Source organism: Mytilus trossulus, chromosome 7, assembly GCF_036588685.1.
Source record: "Mytilus trossulus isolate FHL-02 chromosome 7, PNRI_Mtr1.1.1.hap1, whole genome shotgun sequence".
NCBI classification, from domain to species: Eukaryota; Metazoa; Mollusca; class Bivalvia; order Mytilida; family Mytilidae; genus Mytilus; species Mytilus trossulus.
Window position 1 is genome coordinate 12,183,212 of NC_086379.1, and position 25,025 is coordinate 12,208,236.

The following is a 25,025-nucleotide window of genomic DNA, read 5'->3' on the forward strand; positions in this document are numbered from 1 at the left end:
AGAACTCATTTGCATCAGTAATAACATAAATCTATTTTATATAACATTTGTTTGTTACATAACATGTATTCCTTTTAAATGTCCAAACCTATCAGTAACATAACATGGGTATATTGTTTTATAAAATATATGAACTGTTATACATTATTAGCAACAACATTTGATCAAGCTCATTAGTCTCAACTGTTGGGAAATAGAAGACCCTTTATCACGTTTACATATTATTAATGGAAAAACCAATCGGTGATCGATTTATTGATTGGTGTTTAATGCCTATATCTACTCTACTGTGCTATTTCTCAGATATCAGTTATTAAAGCTTGAAAAGGCTGGCTTCACATCAAATACATCGCAAAAAGTGGTATAAAAAATGACAGCCTGTATATTGTCGTTTTAAAGTATTATAATATAATTTAATAGGACCATGATCCAAATAGACCGCTGTCCAGTTATGTTACTTTAGTGATAAAAGTAAAAGATATCCAGGATTCGCCACCATACTTCCAAGGTCTCCCTTATGTTACTGAAATTGAAGAGAACGTTGATAAAAACACTGTAAGTATTGCAAATTCGTGAAATTGTATAAAAATGTGTATCACATTCTAATAGGACGTGCATCTTTCATTTTGTAAATAAACCTATGCTTTCAATCCAATACAATGTGTTTGCACATGCGTTTATTGACTACTGCAGAATAATAAATGTTATCAAATTAGCAAGCATTTAATAAATTGCAGTAACTTAAAACACTTCCAAACTCTTTATATAGATAAGACCGTTGGTTATCCCGTTTCAATGGTTTTACACTAGTAATTTTGGGGCCCTTTATAGCTTGTTGTTCGGTGTGAGCCAAGGCTCCGTGTTGAAGGCCGTACTTTAACCTATAATGGTTTAATTTTTAAATTGTTATTTGGATGGAGAGTTGTCTCATTGGCACTCACACCACATCTTCCTATATCTCTTAAATGATGCACATGTTGGAACTAATTTATTGATTAAGACGGTAATGCGTTGCAAGTCGAAATTGACAAATTTTACCTTGATACGACAACCGTTCATACTGGCTGTTCCTCCCTCTGAAAAATCACATTGTCAGTAGTTTCCTGGTTTACAAACAAAAAAAGGGAGGTTCATTGAAAAGCCTATACAAATGTTCTACACCTATACACATCGGACATAGAAATAACCAAAATTGTCAAAATCAGAATCAAAATATAATTGATTCAGGCTATACTTTTTTGTAGTTTTGATATGGATAAGCATTATTTTTGTGTGATTTTAGCCTTCAATATCGCTCGGACAAAAATAAAACGAATATAATGCCTACCCATGTTAAATATACAATAAAGTATAGCTTGCATTAAGTATTTCTTATATGAAACTCGAATTAGTTAATAAAAACTCATCAAGGATTCTATGTGATCGCCATTGGATGCAAAAAATGAAAACGATAATTGGGATATGAACTTCTTTTATAATATAATAGGGATGAAAAGTTTAGAAAAACTGAAAATTTAATAAATGTACAGACTAAGATGACAGCTAATCAAGAAAATCATAAAACGTCGCAATCATAGTCAATGGGTATATTTTAGTCACCCTCAATTATCTGTTAGCCTATTTGTGCTCATGCGGCGTAAAGCAAGTACCAATCAATCAATTAATCAATAAATCAATCTCTTTATCTAGTATCAATCTTATTTAACATGAATAACATTTACTTTATGCAATTAGTCAAGATTAATAATGTCTGGGTAAATAGCAGTTTAAATTATCGAAAATACATTTACAAATAGTTTCATGATATGTTACAAAAGTTAATTCTTTGATGATGTTTATCAAGACATTTATATATTTCAGCCTCTTTCAGTTCGAGGTTTAGCGATCGATAGCGATATTGGTGTTCCAAATAAAATAAGATATTCGTTTAAATCAGGTACTTTATTAAAAGCTGTTTAAAGTATGAATCAGATTATACGGGTTATGTTCTTCACATTTATTTTATGATGATATGATACTTAACACCAAGCGGAGGGGATTGTGCTAGATTTTCATATGATTGCGATCAATTAAATTGAGACCTGTAAGTACATTGTAGTTGCAGTTATTATGCGTTGGTAGTTATGTGGAGAATTGTCTCATTGGCAATCATACCACATCTTCTTTTTCATATGTCAGTAGTTGCAGGTATCAGCCTGTCTCATTTATGTATTGTTGTCATTTTCTGAGGGTAACTGTCATCTCTTCTAACACAAAATTGCACTCGTTTTATTGTGAGTTGTATTGCTCTTCAACTTTGTATTTGTTTGGTTTATAATTATTTTGATATGAGTGTCACTGATGAGTCTCATTTAGACGAAACGCGCGTCTGGCGTTCTAAATTATAATCCTGGTGCCTTTGATAACTACTGTAAACCAACCTTTTTTCGCGGATACTTTAATTCGCGTTTTACCATTTCTTGACTTCTTCGCGGCTATTTAAGTTCGCGATTATCTGATTTGCTTGATTAAGTTAATTTAGGAAAGATCAATGGTTAACATATTCGCGACGATTTATATTCGCGTTATTTTTCTACTCGCGAAAGTCGCGAAAATAAGTTGGTTTACAGTATTAACACAACTGGGTCTATGCCTCTGCTGGTGGACGTTTCGTACCCGAGGGTCCAGTAGTCAGCACTTCGGTGTTGACATGAGTATCAATTATGTGGTCATTTTTATAAATTTCCTGTTTTCAAAACTTTGAATTTTTTTGAAAAACTGAGGATTTTCTTATTCCAGGCATAGATTACCTTAGCCGTATTTGACACAACTTTTTGGAATTTTGGATCATAAATGCTCTTCAACTTTGTATTTTTTTGGTTTATAAATATTTTTATGAGTCGTATGTAGACGAAACGCGCATCTGGCGTAAAAAAATATAATCCTGGTGCCTTTTATAACTATTATTGTGTGTATTGATGTGGTTCTTTATTTCACATTTGCTAGATGTGTAGGGTAAGGTTCAACAAAACAAATTTAAACCTTTTTTGCTGAACTAGTACACAGTTTTGTTCATTGGCCAACCGAAGTCCGCCTCCGGGAACAGGACTTTTTCGCTCTGTTGAAAACCTATTGGCTATTTTTGGTTCTTTATTCTGGTTGTTGTTTCATGGGCGCATTAACCGATTTCATCCTCAAACATAAATTAAACCACTTGAACCAAAACTAATTTAATTCACCAAGCCATAAAAGAGAGGCGGGAAATACCAAAGCGTTATTTAAACTCATTAGTTTAAGACGAAAGGTCAACGTGAGGGCAAAAACAATACGAGCAAGACAAACAACAGTCTCATAAAAACAGAAACTAGAACCCTAAGACTGAGCAACATGAACCTGTGGTGATCTCAGGTGCTTTAACATTCTTTTTTTCTTTGTTCTGTAAACAAGATTTAATTCTCTAGTTGTGTCAGTGTTTCTTTATTTTAATTTGTGTTGTCCTCAATGTTTAAAAGCTGGGTTTCTTGTTACTTAGCTCCCAAAAATGTTCTTATTGATTCAATTCTTACATTTGAAGAGGTCATATAAAAGGGTGTATATAATGGTAGCCCAATTCTCATCTTTAAGTCGTTTTTTTATGATGGTCCTGCACTTCCGGATATACTATCAAATTTGCGAATATCCATGCTGATTTATATACATTCAATTATCGGTTCTGATAAGTTTCAACAAAAAAGAAGTAACTATTTTTACAAGTATAGCTTAGTGATAACTATAATGTGACCTACCAAATTATACTATTTATCGGATTTGTTATCTCATAAGCAACACGACGGATGCCACATATGGAGCAGGATCTACTCACCCTTACGGAGCACCTGATATCACCGCTTGTTTTCGGTGGGGTTCCTGTTGTTTATTCTTTAGTTTTCTATGTTGTGTCATGTGTACCATTGTTTTTCTGTTTGTCTTTTTTCATTTTAAGCCATGGCATTGTCACTTTGTTTTAGATTTATGAGTTTGATTGTCCCTTGGTATTTTTCGTCCCTCTTCTATACAAAGTAATCAGCATATTCATACAAAGTTTTCAATAGACTTTAAAACAAACTCATTTGTAGTTGGTTTACCAGATTCAGAAGATTGTCGTGGTTTGTTTCGTATTGATCAAAGTACTGGGACAGTCTATACCAACACAGCAAATCTTGATAGAGACGACAAACCGATCAACGATAATGGTATAGATGGGGTTTGCAGATTAACACTTGAGGTAAATATCCTACCATGTATCAAAATGTTTATAGAACCGAACATTCTAGAACACGCAGATATTTTTGCAGTATCTGTAGTCCAGCTAGATGCTGGATTCTTAAATCAGTTTTTGTTTACTCTTTCGAAAAGATACTTCAAAATGATAAAAGTATTTTATTTGTCACAACTGCTACGGGTAATTCATATTGAAATAAGACATAATCAAACACGGTTTACTACAAAATTATTTTATTTTGGATGCAACGCGTCTTCTGATTGGCAAAACAATAAATAATGTCCCATATGCCAACATGAACTTTGATTTTGAATTTGAACATATGTATTTCGACATGTTTATCTTGCAGATCTTGATTCCATCAATTGTTTTTGTCGTATTATTGTTTTAATCTGTAATATGTTATTATGAGTAGAAACTCCTATTTTCTTTTTATGCTTGTATTTGTCCTTCTAATCATGGCAATGACATTCCTTTCAATTATGAACGTTTCAAGTTCTTTGTGTTTTTTTCTTTTGTCTATACGAAAAAGATATATAATAAAATTGAGAATGGAAATAGGGAATGTGTCCCAGAGACAACAACCCGACCATAAAAAAAACCAGCAGAATGTAGAAATAAAATGAAATTTTGTTTTTACAAAGTTTTGATTAATAATTTTATTTTAGGCTAAAGAGTTAAATTCATCAGGTTTACCACAGTATGGGAACGATACTACAACCACGCCTTTTGTGATAACAATTTTGGATGAGAACGATAACTTGCCGAAATTTAATTATTCAGTGTATCAGGCCCAAGTAGACGAAAATACCACAAATATTCCTTTAACAATTTCAAAACCGGAAGGAATTGTGGTTACTGATATTGATCAGGTAAATATTCTATCATTTTTTTTTGGAAAAAGAACGTTCGTGCAGGCCGTGATTGTTGCCACTAGTATTTAGTATAAATACAAAAAAAAGGAAATTCTGGGATTACGTTAAAAGAACAAATATTCTATATTCTGTTGAGTAGTATACCTTTTTTTAGTACTACTCGAATCTTCACAATGAGTCTGCTTATTAATGATACGATTCACAGAAATTGTGAGAGAATGTAAAAGAGACTTTGAAAATCATCAACATAGAATTTCCTATTTTCCCATTTTTATTAGAAAACTACATAACTACAATGCTTGAAATGATACAATGAGAAGCTATGACTCAGTTCCAAACATGAAAACCACCACATGTTAAATTCTCGTATATTTAAGTAATTTTCCAAATACTTATTTGAGAAGATATAATAGAAGTTGTATGAGTGACAATAAGACAACTCTTCATTTAATTCACAATTTGTAAAAGTAAACCATTAGAGTCAAAAGTACGGATGTTCACATGGAGCCTTGGCGCACACCGAACAGCAAGCTATAAAGGGCCCTACAAATGGCGAGTTTAAAACCATTCAAACATCATGCGCTATGTAAAAAACGACAAGCAGCAAACGCTTTAAACCGCACCAACTAACGACAACCGCTGATCATAAGGTTCCTGATTTATGACAGGTGCAAACAAATGCAGCGGATCCAAAAGGTTTAACAAGCTTCATTTATGTTTGTCATATATATTTATTGCTAACAAGAAATCATCATGAAATTTATATATTAAAGACCGGACACAACGAGTTTGACATTTCGGTTCAATATCTTAATGGATCAGATTTTGATGGTATCAAACCGGATCCTAAAAGTATTAGAGGAAGCGGAAACATACAATTGAGATTGACAAATGAGTTTATGTTTGATTTTGAAGTTAACAAAGCAGCAGAATATCGAGTGAGTATGTGAAGAGACTGTAGTAATATCTCAATTACAGAGTGATAAATTATTTTAATTATCGTTTTAGTAAAAAGTCTTGTGGGGAAATAGTTTTCCTTTCGTCAATATTAACAGTTTGGTTAAGTCAAGAAATTTAAAACATCTATGATAAATATTCTATACAGCTAGTTTCAATACTATATATTTATTTGCTTCACATTACACTCCTCATATACATAATATGCATATTACTTTATCTATTTCCTATAAAAGTTGTTAATTGTCATTAAATATCTTATTGTTGCAATAAGAATGTCTCTATGTAAACAATTTTGAATTAATTGTAATCTATATTCCATTCAAATTGACTGTTATAGCACAACACTTTTTATATTCAAGTTGTGTACTATTTGGGTCATTTCAATAATCTTTATACGTATGCATGTCGCACTTTCTTTAAAGAAATAAAACGATGAACATAACTAAATTAGTTCATTCTTTTTAACAGTTGGTTGCAACCGAAAAGGGAAAATCGAATGCTTCGTCTGAACAAACATGTCTAATCAGTATAACAATAAATGACATCAACGATAATTACCCTGTTTTTACTTCATCATCGTATACGGCATATGCTGAGGAAAATCTGTCAGATAAACCTTTTGAGTCAAAAGGTATACTCAACGTGACAGTAAGTAAAAACTTTAAATAATTAGTTTTTGAGAAAACACATAATCATAGAAAAACCAGGCAAAGAAGCAACTAAAGGTCATATTCCTAGTAAGCAGGTGTTTCACTTGCTTATTTAATGTTGCAACTCACATGAAGCCACTTTTACGTGGTACTGCTTATAAACATTAAAAGGTTTGGAATGATTGTCAATGAAGCATTTAGACAGAAGAGACCAAAGGAGTAAGAAATGAAGAAAGTCACTTTACATAAACATGTTATTCAGAAAAAAGGGTTGTGTAAAACAATGCTCTAAATATACTTTGTATAAATGCTTCGGAAATACAAATGTAAGCATAATATGAAATATTAATTGTTTTTATAAGCTTATTATGAATAGATAAAATTAACACTTCATTGACATATATCTTCAAAGTTGTCTGACTTTCATCTTTCAAAAGATTTTTTTATTAGAATTAAAAGGTTAAAAGTCGAACACCATGGTTTTTTGGTTGAAAAATGTAAATTGTATATGCAACACTGGTGCTACACAAATACATATTGTTGAAAGTGTGTTTGTTGATATTCCGTGTTTTCTGTAGATAAAATGCCCGTATGCATTTAGTCAATAATACATGATATATTCCATGCCTTGATTCGAACAACATGTTTTATATTTCGCTAGCCACTTTCATTCGGGGAGAAAAAACTCCTATGAAAACCATTAAAATAAAAGAACAATTACCATAAACAGGAAATAAAATTTGTAACCCAGATAACATATAAAGTAATTTATTTTTACTGGTACATTGTAGATCATCCTTTATATTATGAATTCTTAATACCATTGTGATCATCCACTTTGTTGTTTGGGCCCTTGTTGCTCAGTCTTAAATTTTCTATGTTTTGTTTTGTTTACTGTTGTTCGAATGTTGGGTGTTTTCCTTTTTAATCAATTTAATTGCATGTTTACTTTGGATTCATGAGTTCGTATGTTCATTTCTATTATTCGCCTCTCTTTTGTTAACTCGATCCCTACTTCACTTATGTTCACTCACTTATCTGAAAAAGCAAGAAAAATTTAAAAACAATATCAGCGTCGGTGTGCATTAAGTTGTCATTACCATTTATTTTGAATGCGAATACATTGTAAATTGCTTTATAACTTATAGTATAAGTCACAGAGGGTTATACACTTTGAAGCATACCTAGTTGTTTTGTTCTCTATTTTTATGTATGTCTTATTGTGAATATTAATTGGTACATTTTTCCTTTGAATACTGGAATACTATTATGTCGTTAGAGACAAATTTCAGTTTTAATTTGTAATGCATAGGTTAATGAAAGTTTTTAGCGAAATAGAAATCAGTCACGTTCACTCATACTCTTTAACGATTTCTGTCTTAATGGACAATACTTAAACAGAAGTTTCTTATATTCTTTGTATTTTAAAAAATAAATCTGAATTTACCTTTTGTTATGTGTTTGGTACCATAGGCAACAGATTTAGACTCTGGAATAAGAGGAAACATAACATTTACACTAGGAGGAGATCCACAGTAAGTTTGAAGTAGTAAAAGTACAAATGTCTTTTTTTTCTTTTTGACTTGTGTTTTGATCGATAACTTACTGTATATTTTTTGTTGTAGCAAAACACTAAGATTGCGTATGACACCTTGAATGGGTTAATGAAAAGTAGAAACCTGTTGGTTTTTTTTTATTAAAATTGCTCATGTTCGGAAAATTAGTCATTATACGTATAGTTTCTTGAAATATGAAATATATTTGTATGAGGCTTAGAAACGGGAGAAATTCGAGATTTTACCAAAATTTTCATAAAATTTCATACATCAAAACACTATACGTATATTGTCTTTATAGTGAAATCGATAAAAAAAAAATTAAAAAAAATAAATAGGCAATAAATATTGTTAAAAAAAAGTGTAAGGAATTTCCCTGTTGCGGTACCATTTTGGAGTATTTCCCTATAAGTGTAGTCCAGGCGCCAGGACATTGACATTATAAGGAATAAGAAAGGGAAAATGATCCCAATTAATAACATTTTTATACATAGTACATAAATTACCAATTTGAAGACATACGGTAACAAGTTTAAATTCATAAAAGTTTGACCATTGTAACTACACATTGACATGGTTGTAACGTGACGTTAAGGTCATTGACTATGAAGCTGACGTTTATGCGTATAGCTGTATCTGTATAGTAAAATAGCTGATTGCAGTATAATATATACAGTTTGGTCAATCATTTTGTATTTCATAAGTTAATGTGATTTTGCTAATTACTTATTATTTGTACCTTTGTTATTATGATTACCATTTTAATTGAGCAGAAAAATCATTTTATACTATATGATTCTCTTTCTTTACACTTCTTTTGTCGATTGATTCATTTTGCTTTTGTCAGATTGTATGGATTTCTCCATTCCAAATTTGCACTGGAGGTCAATATTTTTCGCTATATTTGTCTTTTATAAATAACAAAACATAACATGCATCAATTGAATGAGTTTATTTGAAAAAAGAATATACATGCCCTGGGAATCAAAACATATTTTAATATATGACACAACGAAAAACAGCACACATAATGCAACGTTAAGTATCAATTTTGACCTCTCATTTTCCATGTGTCTTAAGATATAACAAAGTTTAATGGTCAGGAGTGTTATTGACAGCTTTTAACAAAAAATGATCTAGTCTATTTATATTTGGTCAGGTATACAAGTATTTTGGTTAACAATGTGACCTTACACGACAAACTAAAACAAAAGTATGTTCTTCTTCAACAACGTTCATATCACAACTAAGACAAAATCGAAATTCTTTTGAAGTATTGGTATATCTACCGACTTCTATATCAATTCATTAATGTAGTCCTACAAAGTGCCTTTTCCAAAAATCAAAGATGTCCAAATGTTCCCTTATTTAAAAATATCAAAGATGTATCGATTTAAGTGCACACGAGACATTTTGTTGATATGCTGACTTGTATCAATAAATTAACAGATGCAAGATTATAAATAAGAACAAAAAATCAGAAGAAAAATTATGATGTAAAATACGAGGTGAAGATCAAATTTCAGTAGCTTGAAATATCTGTGGTAATTTTCTAAATTATCTATACTCAGTTTCAGTGTGAGTAAACTAAATGCAACAACGGCAGAAATCAGGACTATTGATGTTACATCATCAGAGGGCGTTTTGGACAGAGAAACTAGAGATAAATATTACTTGACCATAGAGGCATCTGATGGAGAAGGGGGACGCAGCAACGCAAGAATAAATGTCTTCATTACAGATTTAAATGATAATCCTCCAGTATTTGTTCAAGGATATCGTCAATTTTCAGTGAAAGAAAACCAACCAACATTTGACAGTGAAATTGTAATAAACGTAAGTTTAAATAAGGAAATGTAGAAAAATTCACAATATTTGAGCCTTTATATCTTATATTAGGTAATGAAAAGAAACAGAAATAAATTTGATCCTCTTGATAATGTATTGGACACGGACGTCAAATCATTGTGTAAGCCTCTTCTTAAGAAATTGATTTACCGTCCAATATTTGAGTCTTATGCGTCTTAAAGAATAATAGTCAAACATTACATGTATATAATTTTCTTTTAGAAAAGCCGTGAGATCATATTTGATACATCTTTATTTTTAAGCTTTACACGTTTTATTTGTTCTATGTCATAAAAACACTTGGTTAACGTTGTTACTTGTGACTTAAAGACCTTTTAGAGTACATACAATCTAAGACTCTCTCATTCTGCAATAGTATTAAAGCGTTTGACTTCTCAACACTCTTATTCACCATTCCAAACTAAAAGACTAATTGAAAGCGTTCATATTGCTTTGTTTCTTAAAAAAGAATGGCCCACGTAGATACAAGTATCTTGTTGTGAGGGAGGACACATCCTACTTTGTAAAAATTCACTCTGATTCAAACTAAAAATCGCTGACATTAACAAGATGTTGTTACGTTTTAGAGGACATGTTTATCAACAAGCTATTGACATTGCATTGGAACAAATTGTGCTCCTCTTCTTGTCGGCCATTTCATTTACTCTTATGAGGCAAAGAAGTTACCAATATCCTTGAACAGTTGCAGTTAAGTCTGCTTTATAACGTAACTTACAACTATATATTGACAATGATGGCCGGTTGAAAACAAAACTTCAAGACAAAAAGATGATTCCATCTTTCTAACTGCGAAATTTCAATTTTCTATGTAGCAGCAATAATTATAGTAGCGCCAGCTTACGTAGTATATATCTCCCAATTCATATGATATTTTCGGGCTTGTAATTCCTATTATGATTTCATTGATAGAGGGTTGCTACTCACAACATTACACAAAGAAGCCTTTAAACCAAAGTTCAAGATGGTGAAGTTGAAATCATTACTTCATTAATTTTAAGCCATAGATCCCTTTATAACATTTACTAACGCCATCACGAGTTGGTTGACCGTTATTGAATTATGTTTCAATTTATGATATCGGCTATATATCTTATACATTGAAGCGTAACTACAATCCCGTTCCCTTTTTCGAATATGACCTCCCGAATAAGACTACATTCCGGGTTAGTTATAATAACATGAGCAACACGACAGGTGCTAAATGTGGAACAGGATATGTCTATCCTTTCCGGAGCACCTAAGACTATCCCCAGTTTTTGGTGGAGTTTGTGTTGCATTACTATCGTTTTCCATGTCGTGTCTTGTGTAGTATTATTTGTCTGTTTATTTTTTTAGGCATGGTGTTGTCACTTTGTTTTTTTATCTATGAGTTTGAATGTCCCACTGGTATCTTTCTCTACACTTTGTCTAATATTGACATGCATATGTCTAGACACGTAACGATTAAAAGGCGTATTGTTTTTACATGTAGTTACCTCTAAAAATGATTTAGGTCTCTTGTTCGATCAGTTTGTTTATCAATATTCAAGTTCATAGTTAAATTGTTTCTTTTTTTTGTAGGCAACGGATAATGACCAGAAGAATCTCACAAACTCTCACGTCAAATACAAACTTCACACTCCATCCTATTTAGAGAACAATTTCACTATTGATACCATTACAGGCAATATAACATTATCTTCTGAAATAGATTTTGAGGGTCTTAATAGAATTGACGGCAAAGTTACATTAACTGTAGAGGCGTATGACCTTGGTTCTCCTAGTATGTCTACGAATGAATCGATTGATATTAACTTTCAGGTAATATGATAGTAGTTCTTGCGTGAAAGTTGCTTTAAACATCATGTATATGTTATAATTGAACATTTTGTGTGGCTAAAATATATGTTTAGATCCGTACTGACTGCGATGAATTATAAAACCATCAGTAAAATCTTTAAAAAAAAAGACTTTTACCCAAATTCGACGGATTTTATGTATTCAGCAAAACCTTTGGAATTTTGGGTCCTCGTTCATCAGCTTGTTGGTTTATTGATCAAATTGAAATTTTGAGTCAAGCGTTTCGGATAAGTCTTTACCATATGAAACCTGGATTCTGATGTACAATATGTTAAAATTGGTATCTATCTGGAGTTAATTTTGTAACTCTGACTAGGGTCCTGTGGAACTAAATACTGTAAATTATGTTTAGACCGGTTGTAAGTCTAAAGGGTTCATCTCATTAGTCAACGGCGTAGATTTATGTTGATAAACCCAAATTCCGTCTTAATATTTTCATCATTAAGTGCCAGTCTTTGTAAGAATCAGGCAATTTAGGTAAAAATTAAAACATAATTAGAAAAAACCCACCGAGCTAATCATGCTATTCAATACTAACAATCATCCTGAGTTAAAAAGTATTAGTCTTTCGTTTGTGTGTGTCTGGTAATATCAAATAACTTGGTTAGAATATTGGTTAGAATGATAGCAAATTGCAGAGTTATCTCCCCTTATTCGTTAATTTCTAGTACATTTCAACCAAATTGTATCTTCTTTTACCAAAACAGAAAATGAAAATGAATGTTATTTTTGTGCATAACTACATATTATGAACTGAAATCAATGTCATATTGGGTGGGGTTTTTTTTGTCATGTTTTCACCACTGCCTGATTCTTAGGCAGACCGGCACGTAAACGTACAATCAAATATTAAGTACTCATTATTGATTGGAAAACAATTATTATTGTTAAACAATGCAAATTATTTGTTCTGATATCATGAAGTTGTCTGTCGTTCTCATTTTCTTTCTTACGAAAAAAATGATTTTAATATCATACTTTGCGGTCATCGCTTGACTAAGTGTTAAAGGCTTTTGTGTTAGATGATAAAATAGCCTCCTTGAGTATAGGAACACAATATTGTGATAATAATACATATATGTTTTAATCTTTTCCGTATATGTTAACACAAGTTTTATGTCTAAAACAATTTTTTACATTAATTCCCGAATTTTAAATATTTTTTCTTTTGCTAAAATGGAATTATAGTTGATAAACTTGAAATGCATGAAAAAATAAAATTTTATCCAAATTGCTTCGTAGCACTATAATTCGGATGAAAAATATTAAAAGACACATAAAATTGCAGCAGTAATTGTCATTAAAGCTTGTGGACATAATGTATTAATTATCAAATATTTCATCTATATTGATGATAATATATAATTGTTGATATGGTATTGTCATGTCGAGGATGCTCTGAATAGAAACAGTTGGGAGAAAGAGGATAAGGACATTATTGAACACCTTCAAAGTAAAAACTAACTTATTTCATAATAACTTATATTTCAATAAAATAACATTCCTCCCTTATTGTAGGATGTGAACGACAACGTTCCAGAGTTCACAAATCAAACGTTTATATTGACAATTGTAGAAAATGCTGATTCAGGTTTGTAAACACATACTTGACAGAAACGTTTTATTATTTGAAAACAAAAACATTTGCTGCTGTTCAGTTGAGGTATAAAATATAACATATTTAAAACCAATGAATTATGAGTGTCTTTTGAAATTTTTTCAAACTTGTAATAATAAGAAAAATGATTTATTGTTAGAAACCTTATTATTCTTTTATTATTTTGCCTGGTTTTTTTTTAAGGTTGATTGGAAATTATCCTGCATATTATTAATATTTGTAATACTGATTTAAACGCCGTCTTTGTTTGTAATCAAAAACATTGAAGAAGAGAGTCATGAAATGCTAGTGTTTGTTTCATGCAAATATTCCCTAACTAATGACGTTAAACAAAATTCGGTACAGATTGCCTTGCTTTCTGCACGTTAAGATCGATTGAAAACTGTTTGAATGGGTCGTACAAATGTAGGTAACCTTTAGCTTAAAAACATTTCTGTATCAGTTAAAATTTTACCGATGTTTATCCCTTCCGTCCTCTCCACCAAGATCTACACATTTACTTTTTATATTTTTTTCTCGCCTGAATATGCATGAAATATTTGCATTCGATTATTATACAACAAGCGATGAAAAATAATAAAAATACCGAATTCCGAGGAAAATTCAAAAACGTTAAGTCCGTTATAAAATGGCAAAAGCAAATTTCAAGCCCAAACATATCAAACGAATGGATAAAAATCGACCACAATCATCATGTTGCTTTTTAACCTGTTCGTTGGAAATTAATTAAAAAAGGACAACACAGTTAATATATTGTATATGCAACAATAAAGTGACATGTAGACATTACATGTCTATAACAATGTCCGAAATTGTGTAATATGTTTTATGTCGACTTATGCATTTTTAAAATCAATTTACAATATACCTCACTACTTAATAATATTATATGTAGGTACACATGTAGGAACAGTGTCAGCAACCGACAAAGATGGTACACCTACAAATAGTAAACTGACATATTATATCGATAAGGGTGACCGAGAAAAGTTCCGAATGAATGGAGCAACCGGAGATATAACTGTTGATCATGGAGCGAAAATAGACAGAGAAGAATATACAATGTACAACATAACAGTTTTAGCCATCGACAGGGGAACTCCATCTTTAAACAGCTCGGCTTTGCTGTTTATAAATATAACGGATCAAAATGATGCAAAACCAAAATTTAATCAATCAACTTATGTGACAAGTGTAAATGAAAGTGCTGATATAAACACAACATTCACAGTATGTCCAGCCAGCGATAAAGATTTAGATTCTTTAATAATGTATTCTATAATCAAGGTTATTCCAACGTATTCACCAGGTGCTATGGGGAATGAATCAGCAAATGTAAGTGTTTAACCAATCATAACAAGGCATTCTAACCTGTAATGCTCAATTTAATTTGGACTGATCGTAGTGTTAATTATAATATCTTTTATTTGTGAGCGGAGACGATTGTATTTTGTTTATTCTATTCAATATTTAGAAACAGAATAATTAATGGAATTTAAATTTTTTTTCTTTCTAGTTTTTAAGTATCATTACTGAGAGGTTTCTTCAACAATTGTCAATTAAACCATTATAAACTCATATTTGCGCTAGTTTCTTCGTTATTTTACATTTAGTCAATGATCACAAAAAGTATAAAATATGGCTCATAAGGAAAAATCAACAATATGAGAGAATAGCGAGGTACTACTGAAGAGAACTATATGGTACATATATTATGCAAATTGATCTGTCACCATCTTTTACTGTATATATCATCTCAAAGAAAGCAGTCATGTTTTCGAAACTTTTTGATCATAAGCCATGTTTGGATTGTGTTTGAATTTTAATTCATTAACAGCAACAGTTTGACTGTGTAATGTTTTTAACTCTTAGACACGAGTGTTTTTATCACTTATTTTGGTCCAAAAATGTTTAATATGTAATCATAACCTATATCCATCAGGCACCAAAACGCACATACCTTGTTTTATAAATGGTGAGATTATCGAGCTTATCATCACATGTTATTCATTTGCTTTTTCCATCATCCTGTATAAAACTAGAAGTAACCCATCATAAACACATAAACATTTGAAACATATAAAATGAAAACAACAGTGAACCTAATAGATTGCCCGTTTTAATGTTGACACATGTTGATGTAAACAATATAATATACTTTTCTCTTTAGAATTATTTTGGAATTACAAAAGGTGGACTTCTATTTGTGAAATCGGGATCTGTAATTGACAGAGAAGTCATATATCATGTACAGCTTAAAATCAATGTAACTGATGTGAATGGTGTGGTTAATGTACCACAGACAGACTCAGGTATGACAAAAAGCACCGAAATAACTTTAATTGTTCATCTTTCAAATAGTAAAATAATGACACAACTGTTAAAGAAGTGCAGACATCACAAAAGAAACAAAATTAAGATCCATTTCAATACTAACCTGGCAATGTTTTGCACACTGCTAACTAAGTGACGATAATTAACAAAATGTTGGGCTGTTTTGATATCAACACGAGTTATATATTTTTTATATCATAACAAATAGTTTTGGCATTCTTATCATTATTCTGGCGATGATTGAGAGTTGATTATAAATACAATATCAGTAGTTTGATCGCTTATGATGGAAATTATATGTAGAAAATAAGTGAATTTTTCATCACACATTGTTCTTTTGTTTGTACCTAGATGAAATGATGACTTGTTACCGGATTTACGAAGTTAAAATTGGTTATTTATTTCGGGATGTACATCAGGCAAGTATCCGGGCAGGATGTCATTAAGGTGTTCATGCAAGCGGACTAGCGGCTGCAAAACAGAGTCCGTGCATTTGCCAATGAACAGTTCAAACAAAGCTTTTCAAGTCATGGTATTTTGTTATTGATGGCACAATGGAGGTTAAGTTCGGTATTAACGATTGTCTCTTACGCCGTGCAGAGTTATGGTTCTTGAGAGATTGAAAAGGTCTGTGTCTAGTCGTGTCCGTGCTGTAACTAGTGAGCAGTTTAACCAAAGTTTCTCACATTGCAATGTTGGTGTTGATTACATAATTGAGGTCGGGTTCTAAGTTACCGATTTTCATTTTTACCGCTGTGGAGATTAAAACATCATGTTTTCAGTCATGTCCATGATTAAACTCCTGAACCGTTTCTTTTGTTGATTTTTTGTTTTATATACTAAGGTGAATTGTAAAATGCATATTTTTTTTCAATTTCAATATGTTGTAATTCCTTTTAAGTTTGATATTAATATTGTTACTCATACCGTTCAGAAGTTATAGTTATTACGATATTGAAAAATGTTAGTACACAAGCAAATGTAAAAAAATCCGGTATGCTGTTACTCTGAGACGTCCTTGTTTTCTTTTGGCTACCATAAATATCAACTATTTTAGAGCTATGTGTACCCTTCAGAAGAAATCAATTTCAACGAAGTTTCTATTTTAATTTAAACCTGTCAGTGATTTGTTCTTGTTGACCAAATCACAATGGGCCATTCCAGTTAATATCTGATAATGGGGGATGGATGGTCCTTTCTGAGGGGTGTAAAATTTATACATCTTAGCAGTAATTTTTTTTTTCATCTGACAGGTACTCTTTTACGCAACAATTTCTGAGGGTCTAGCAACAGTAAATGATTAAAAATAATTACATCTTAGGGGTTACAAAAAATACCTACTTCATATCTTAGGGGTGCTTTGGAATGTAAACAGTTTCGTATTTTGCATTACCTGGTATTGGATTTAAAATTCTGATGGGTACAATCCTTGCAGTAAAAAATTCTGATAGGTCAATTTTTTCCATGAAAGCCCTTCCACCTAATATGAACAGAAACTCTACATCTGATAGGTCTTAATTTATAGATCTGATAGGTAGGTTTTCATAATGTTTTTTTTTCTGATAGGTATGAACGATAATCTCCCCATCCATCCCCATCTGTCAGAAATTAACTGGAATGGCCCAATTCTCCGTAGCTACAGGAAATGTTTTGATTTAATAAATTAAGGCAATAATAGTAAACAGATGTTCGAAAGCCATAAATCGATTGAGAAAATCCAAACCCGGGTTACAAACTAAAACTGAGGAAAACACATCAAATATTAGAGGAAGAAAACGAAACAACCGAAACATGAAAGTACAACAAAAAACAAATGACATTGCAGAACTATAAGATACATATTGCATGATAGGCCTAACAAATTTAATTAGATCATAAATCGTACAGTGTGATGCGAGACATAATTCTGCATACAGTATATTGACAGCAAGAACTTAAATTAACTAAACTAAAAATGTGTATTTTTCTTTCTTTGAGTTTGTATCATTTGAACAGTTTCTTCATCTTAACCTACGGTTCTGCATGATTTACTGATTTTACAATTATGATACAGGAAAGGGTTTAGTAAATACATTGATGACAAGTTGATAACTAAGCTTTAAATATATTTTAGAACTGAACAAAATAATTGTACCCTCCACTCATTTAAGAAATATAGATTCCATCACTGCAACTAGTATGTTGCGATATTTCTACATTTGAAACAGTAAAGTTTTAAGCTCGAGACTTGCCAAGCTTTTCAAATATTGAAATGTAACAATTGAGAGTGGAGAAATGTTGTAATACACGAGTTATATAGCGGTGGAATCTATGTCTCTTATGATTTTTTATCCTTCCGGTTTATAAATTTCCAGAAAGATAATTATGTCATCAGGCATAGTCTGGTTTTTTTTCAGGACGTCACAATAGAAAATTTAGAAAAATACAAGAAAAATTTAACGTCATAAATAAACTTCAATAAAGATTTGCTAAGAAAATATTAAGCACTGCTCAAGAAATGTGAACATGAGCGCTTTCGTTTTGACAAAAAAAAATAACACATACAAATGTGTGACCTCATTATAACAAACTGCACTCATGTTTCATTTTACATGTATAGCTTAACCAATATACAATATTCTTCGTTTATATCTGCAGCATTGGTTGAAATAGGTATTGAAGATACCAACGACAGCCCTCCAGAATTTAATGAGATTGGTCCAGTTCTAATATATGAAGGAACACTAGGAGGTCACGTGTTCACATTGACAGCGATAGATCCTGATTTGAACTCCATATTAAGATATAGCATTGTCCAAAATCCTTTAAATGCATTTGATATTGATCCGATAACAGGTAATATGCAATCCCGGTGTTTTAATGTTGAACTTAGGCATTCCAATTCCGTTTGTACCCCGATAACAAATGCCTCAAAATCATGCAACACAATGTACGGTTGTGTCTCACTTTTGTTTTGAAAAAAACACATATAATATCTACATACTTTAATCATCCGCCCAGTAGCAAAACTACATTGCATGAACTTACGAAGATCAAACAGGAAACTGGCTCGGACGTCGCCCAGTATAGAAAGGTCCGAAACAGACGTCACCATGGACGCGGTGTCGTCTAATATGGAAGGTGTCCCCCCATCACAAGACATGGCAAATATCTCAAACACGATTTGTAGCCATGGCGTTGTCAGTTTGTTTTAGATTTATGAGTTTGACTGTCCCTTTGGTTTTTTTCGTCCCTCATTTATCTGAATCAATGACCATAACTGGACGATTCTGTGGTGTGTTTATATTTAGATATATGATGAGCAAATGGATTAAATTCCGCCCAGTCAAGTGAAATAAAACAAGTAATATACATGAAGAAAAAGGGTAATAATTTGATTGGTTAACATTCAGTGATGGGTTTTTTCTTAAATGCAATGAACAATTATATGAATTGTTTTCTATGGTATTGGACAGGATTAAAATTAACTCGTGTCAAGTATTTCTTTATTTGAATTGTTTTGAAAATGCCAAAATAACAAGACTAACAGGATAATACCAATTGACGTATTACACCTTGCATAGCTAGCTTAACCTGTCACTTGTATTTCAGTCGCATACAATATCATTGTATTGACAGCGAGTTGAGACAAAATTCACAAAAATTATAGGTGGCACGGTACTTGTCTATCCCATATTCATGTATTTGGTTTTGATGTTATATTTGTTATTCTCGTGGTGTATTGTCTGTTGCTTGGTCCGTTTCTGTGTGCTGTTGCGTTTCGGTGTTGTGTCGTTGTTCTCCTCTTATATTTAATGCGTTTCCCTCGGTTTTGGTTTGTTGCCCCGATTTTGTTTTTTGTCCATGGATTTATGAGTTTTGAACAGCGGTATACTACTGTTGCCTTTATTTATGTCAAAAATAGCGTTATAGCAGTCAACATTGTGTCATAATTTGAATCACTGTGAAAACAAACAAATGAGTAACACTAAAAGGCAAACGAACCAAGCATTTTAGCAAAAATGAAAGACAAGAATACCAAAATAATTAAAAGCTATTGGTACAGTGCTATAAGGGATACTTACGATAACATATTGAATTGTCTCAAAACAGAAATTATTTCATTGACTTATAGATGACCCTTAATATGAAAAAGAGGTTTCCAGATTTGCTACGTATCTGATACGGTTGGTACGTAACACAACCGTTGGTGTTGTTTGGGAGGTTTCATTTAATGCAAGAGATTATTGTATGTATCATGATGAAAATAAAGAAACACAATTGCATATCAGTGATAAAAACCTAAATCTTTTATTTTATAACGATTTCTCTGCTTCTAGAAAACCTTGCACGTGATTGTATACGATAAAATTAATTTTGTGCACAAGAGAATGAATCAAACAGTCCTTACTGGAACTGAGTTGCCTCGAACTTTATATTCTGAAAATAGATTTGCGTTTCTGTATGGCTATGTTTTTGTTTTTCTGTATATATTAAGAAAAGGATTAGAATGAAGAATGTTTTCTAATACTCAAATATAAATTGGAATAATTAGAAATAACTTATTAATAATTAATATCTTACTTGTACTTTACTGGTGTCGTTAAGTACTACATAGACGGATCCAGGGGGAAGGGGGCTTAGGGCCCGCCCCCCTTTTTCGTGGCAAAAATTTGGTTGATTATATAGGGAATCACTGAAGCATGAATGGAGCCCCCCCCCCCCTTTTATGAAAAATTCTGGATGCGTCACTAAACTAGTACACGTGCTATATAAATTTCCGTTTACAAAACTTTGAATTTTTCGAAAAACTAAGGATTTTCTTACCCCAGGAGTAGATTACCTTAGCCGTATTTGGCACAACTTTTTGGAATTTTGGGTCCTCAATGCTCTTCAACTTTGTATTTGTTTGGCTTTTTAACTATTTTGATCTGAGCGTCACTGATGAGTCTTATGTAGACGAAACGCGCGTCTGGCGTATAAAATTATAACCCTGGTACTTTTGATAACTATTATAGCAAAATTGAGTTCAAAATTGTGTTGATTTCTCATTAAAATAATCTTTTATTAATTAAGCTATCTTTTCGATCATTGGAGCAACATTTTTTCATAAAACACAACACACATTGTAAAACCATCGATCTATCTTTTTCCTTATATTTTGTCACTGAACGTTTTAATAAAATTGTTGATAATATTAATTACTTAGAGAAATAAGAATAAATATAAGTTTTATGACACTAACGAAAACCATTTTTGAGTCGAAATATTTATCATCACGATGTTATTTCATCGTGTTCGCTTTTATTATTATGTCACTAGATATTGTAATTACATTAATATTTGTAAATATTGTCGCGAGTAAAATTGTGTATTGCACGTGCCTGGGAGTAGTTTAATATAATCTACGAAGGGGGTAATGTTAAACCAATCTCCATCCATTAATCCTTTTGTCGTACAGCATTGCCAAAAAAACTTCATACAACACAGCGTATTTTGTTCACTGATAACGGCAATAATTTGACGCTGTATTTACACTTAGTCTAATGCAATATGAATATGCCTTTCTAACTCTTCGTAATGTTGTACGAAAAATACTATGTTGCTATACACTGTCTTTTGCACCATTTGCAACTGATTTATGGACTCAAAATTGAGGATCATTTTCATCGGTTGGTAAATGTTTCTATGTAATTTGTTCAGGTTTATATGTACTAGTATCATGAATACGATACTACTTAAAATAGTTAACTCCAGTTTTTCTGAGTTTTCTCTCTCGGCTTACTGCGAAAAAGATATATGAACAGTTGTGTTAATAAAAAGGGCATGCTTCTAAAATTTATAGAGCATATTGATTGTATGAGGGTTTTTTTTATAAAGAAAAACATAAAGCCCGACGGTAAAGATAATTGTCAAAAAAGGAAGGATGTCAAGTAAATACGATATCAGCCATATCTCTATGCATAATTGTTCAAATTGAAGATGTAAACGACCTTGTATTTTTTATCATTTCTTTAAGGACGTCTGATTTTTTTTTATTAATTTTTATAAAGTATGTATCCCTGGACTATTTTTTTTTATCTTGATTCAATATCCATTGAAAAGGGTTTTAGACCTCACGCGTACAGACTGAACAACGATTTGGTTTTATATTAGTTTTGTCATTTTTCTTTTGTTATTAAGGTCAATTTGTTTTGTTCAAATTCATTTTATTTGATCATGTTTTCTAAAAACTTACCAAAATAAATACAAAACTTTAACATTTTACAATGATACATAAAGTGATTACAAACACAATTTATATAGTTTTAAATTTGTTTTGTAATTTAGCTTCTTTTATATCTATGTAGTTTCACGGGGAAATAACTCTTAACTATAAACCTTTCGTACCGACGGATACTTGCAATGGTTGCTTGAAAGCATAATCGAGTGCACACACTATTGTTTCCTACGAATACAAGAAGAAACCACATGACGTTAGTCCCAAATTACAGCTAAAAATTCTCAAAACAGTTCTGCTTATGATTCCTAAAACATGTGTTGATATAAAATGTATGCATCAATAATTTTCAAAAGTTAAGTGACGGCTCCCACTTCGTACTACGGTTGGTACGGTTGCAAATCTGGAAACCTCTACTACACGTTAACAAATATACAATAACTATAAACATGATAACATTTTAGTATGTTTACAAAAATAAAAAGAATATACATAAAATTGAGAATTGAAATTGGGAGGTACCAAAGAGACAACAACCCGATTATAGAGCAGACAACAGCAGAAGGTCACCAAACAGGTCTTCAATGCAACGAGAAATTCCCGCACCCGGAGTCGTCCTTCAGATGGCCCCAAAACAAATGCATACTAGTTCAGTGATAATTAACGCCATACTAAACTCCAAATTGTACACAAGAAACTTAAAGTTAAAATAAAACAAGATTACATTTTAACAAGGCTAGAGGTTCCCGACTTGGGACAGACGCAAAAATGCTGCAGGGTTAAACATGTTTGTGAGATCTCAACCATCCCCCTATACACCTAGCCAATACAGAAAAGTAAACATTACCATACGCACATCAAAGTTCAGTTCAAGCGAAGTCCGAGTCTGATGTCAGAAGATGAAACCAAAGAAAATAAACAATACACAAATAACATCAGACTACCAGCGGTTACCTGACATGCCAGCTTTACCATCATAACATCTATGAAAAGAACATAACCTGTGTCATACCAAGAACTGGTTTATTAATAATAAATGTGTTTAGTTCCGATGCAAAGACCCTATAAGTGAATCACTATTAACGACAAAATATGCAATCTCTAATGATATGACAACAGTATCGTAACTATATCCCTTCTTAATAAGTCTATTATTTATTATTATTATTATTACAATTTTTCTATAGCGCTAAATCTAAAACAATATTACTCAAAGCGCTTTACATCACATGTTAAACGAAATATACACACAGACAGTGATAAAAATATAAAACATGAACACACAAAATAAATATTTAAGTGTTAAAACTTTTCTAGATAAAAGGATTGATAATGTGGATTTTTTTACAAAAAAAGTGGAATATATATATCAATGAATCAAAATAAAATTATACTGAATAAAGTTGGTAAAATAAAATAGCCAAAAAAGTCTAAAATAAGATTGCTATTAAAAATTATCAAATATAAGTTAAAAATTTGAAAACGTATTCAAAAGATGAAAAAGGAATATTACCACGTAAAAATATAATTACTGAAATGAAAACATATGTGTGCTACTAAAACATACAATGTACATATTATAAATGAAACATATCTCCAGTTAAAAGAAAGGTTCGATAAATCAAAAGCAGGCTAACGTCTATGGCACAATGTATCACAGAAACGAATTTAAGGGATTAAAAATGCTTGTCGAAAAAAGTGAGTTTTTAAGTTCTTTTTGAATACAGGCACCGACTTTGCATTTTGAAGTTCTTTTGGTAATGCATTCCAAAGGATGGCCGCAGCTTGATCAAATCTTCTATTGCCGTAGGTTTTGGTTCGCACAATAGGAGTTACGATTGTTAAGTTGTTTTCAGACCTTAATGATCTTGATGGCCTGTATAAATTTCCAAGTTCAGTAAGATATAATTGCGCTTCATGTTTCACGGACTAGAATACATATAATAATATTTTGTATTGCACCCTGTATTGCACAGGCAGCCAGTGAAGAGACTCAAGTGTCGAAGTAATGTGTTCGTATTTCTTTTTTCTTGTAACCACTCGCGCAGCAGTGTTCTGAACCCTTTGTAGTCTCTGAATCATGTAAGCTGGTAGTCCATAAAGTAAAGCGTTGCCATAATCCAATCTAGAAATAATTAACGAATTGACAAGAGTTTTACATGCATCCTCGTTGATGTACGGACGTATGCGGCCTATATTTCGTATTTGATAAAAACATGATCTCGAAACTGAACTGACTTGTTTGTGCATTGACAGAGTCTTATCAAAATGAACACCCAGATTTTTAATACACTCAGAACTTGTAATGATGTTTCCTTTAAAGGTGGGATTGCAATCCTTCAAATCTTTCACCCGGTTTTTCGGAGCAAATAGCATCAGTTCTATTCAAAGGTTTTGTTAGCTTTTGAGGTGAATATTGACATTTTTGTGCTTTATAAAGAATATTTTCATAAAATATTGAATGTGAAATACCTGAACGTATAAGAAGTCTGCATGTTGAGCTTTATTTACGAATGATGTCCTAATACCGATGATAAAATTTAGTAAATGTTTTGACTAGTTTGTAATATCGAAACCCCTGGTGTAATAATTTTTCAGTAAAACATAAATTTCTCTCGTTAAAATCTAAAACATTGTTACATACACGAGCGAATCGTACACTTTGAGATATATAAACACCGTATGATTGTGACAAGGAAACGTCACCTTCAAAAATGGATAATTAACGATAGGAAATGAGAAATCATTTCTTTTATCATAAATTTATGTATTAAGCTTTCCGTCAATGATATATATATCAAGATCGAGGAACGGACAGTGGTCATTGTTAGTATTAGCTTTATTTAAACTAAGTTCAACAGGATACAATTCTTTAGTATATGTAA

At 31.8% G+C, this 25,025-nt stretch overlaps 1 protein-coding gene across 1 annotated transcript in view; it reads left to right on the plus strand.

The window, feature by feature from the left end:
* LOC134726158 (cadherin-23-like) overlaps positions 1–25,025 on the plus strand; it is a 47,566-nt gene that overhangs the window by 10,208 nt on the left and 12,333 nt on the right. Inside the window, exons 7-19 of the mRNA XM_063590559.1 lie at positions 421–555; positions 1,861–1,936; positions 4,095–4,243; positions 4,909–5,112; positions 5,889–6,053; positions 6,544–6,723; positions 8,199–8,260; positions 9,853–10,117; positions 11,711–11,950; positions 13,508–13,580; positions 14,503–14,942; positions 15,778–15,919; positions 18,579–18,776. Coding sequence (XP_063446629.1) covers positions 421–555; positions 1,861–1,936; positions 4,095–4,243; positions 4,909–5,112; positions 5,889–6,053; positions 6,544–6,723; positions 8,199–8,260; positions 9,853–10,117; positions 11,711–11,950; positions 13,508–13,580; positions 14,503–14,942; positions 15,778–15,919; positions 18,579–18,776 — 2,329 coding nt within the window. The remainder of the gene's footprint in view (positions 1–420; positions 556–1,860; positions 1,937–4,094; positions 4,244–4,908; positions 5,113–5,888; positions 6,054–6,543; positions 6,724–8,198; positions 8,261–9,852; positions 10,118–11,710; positions 11,951–13,507; positions 13,581–14,502; positions 14,943–15,777; positions 15,920–18,578; positions 18,777–25,025) is intronic.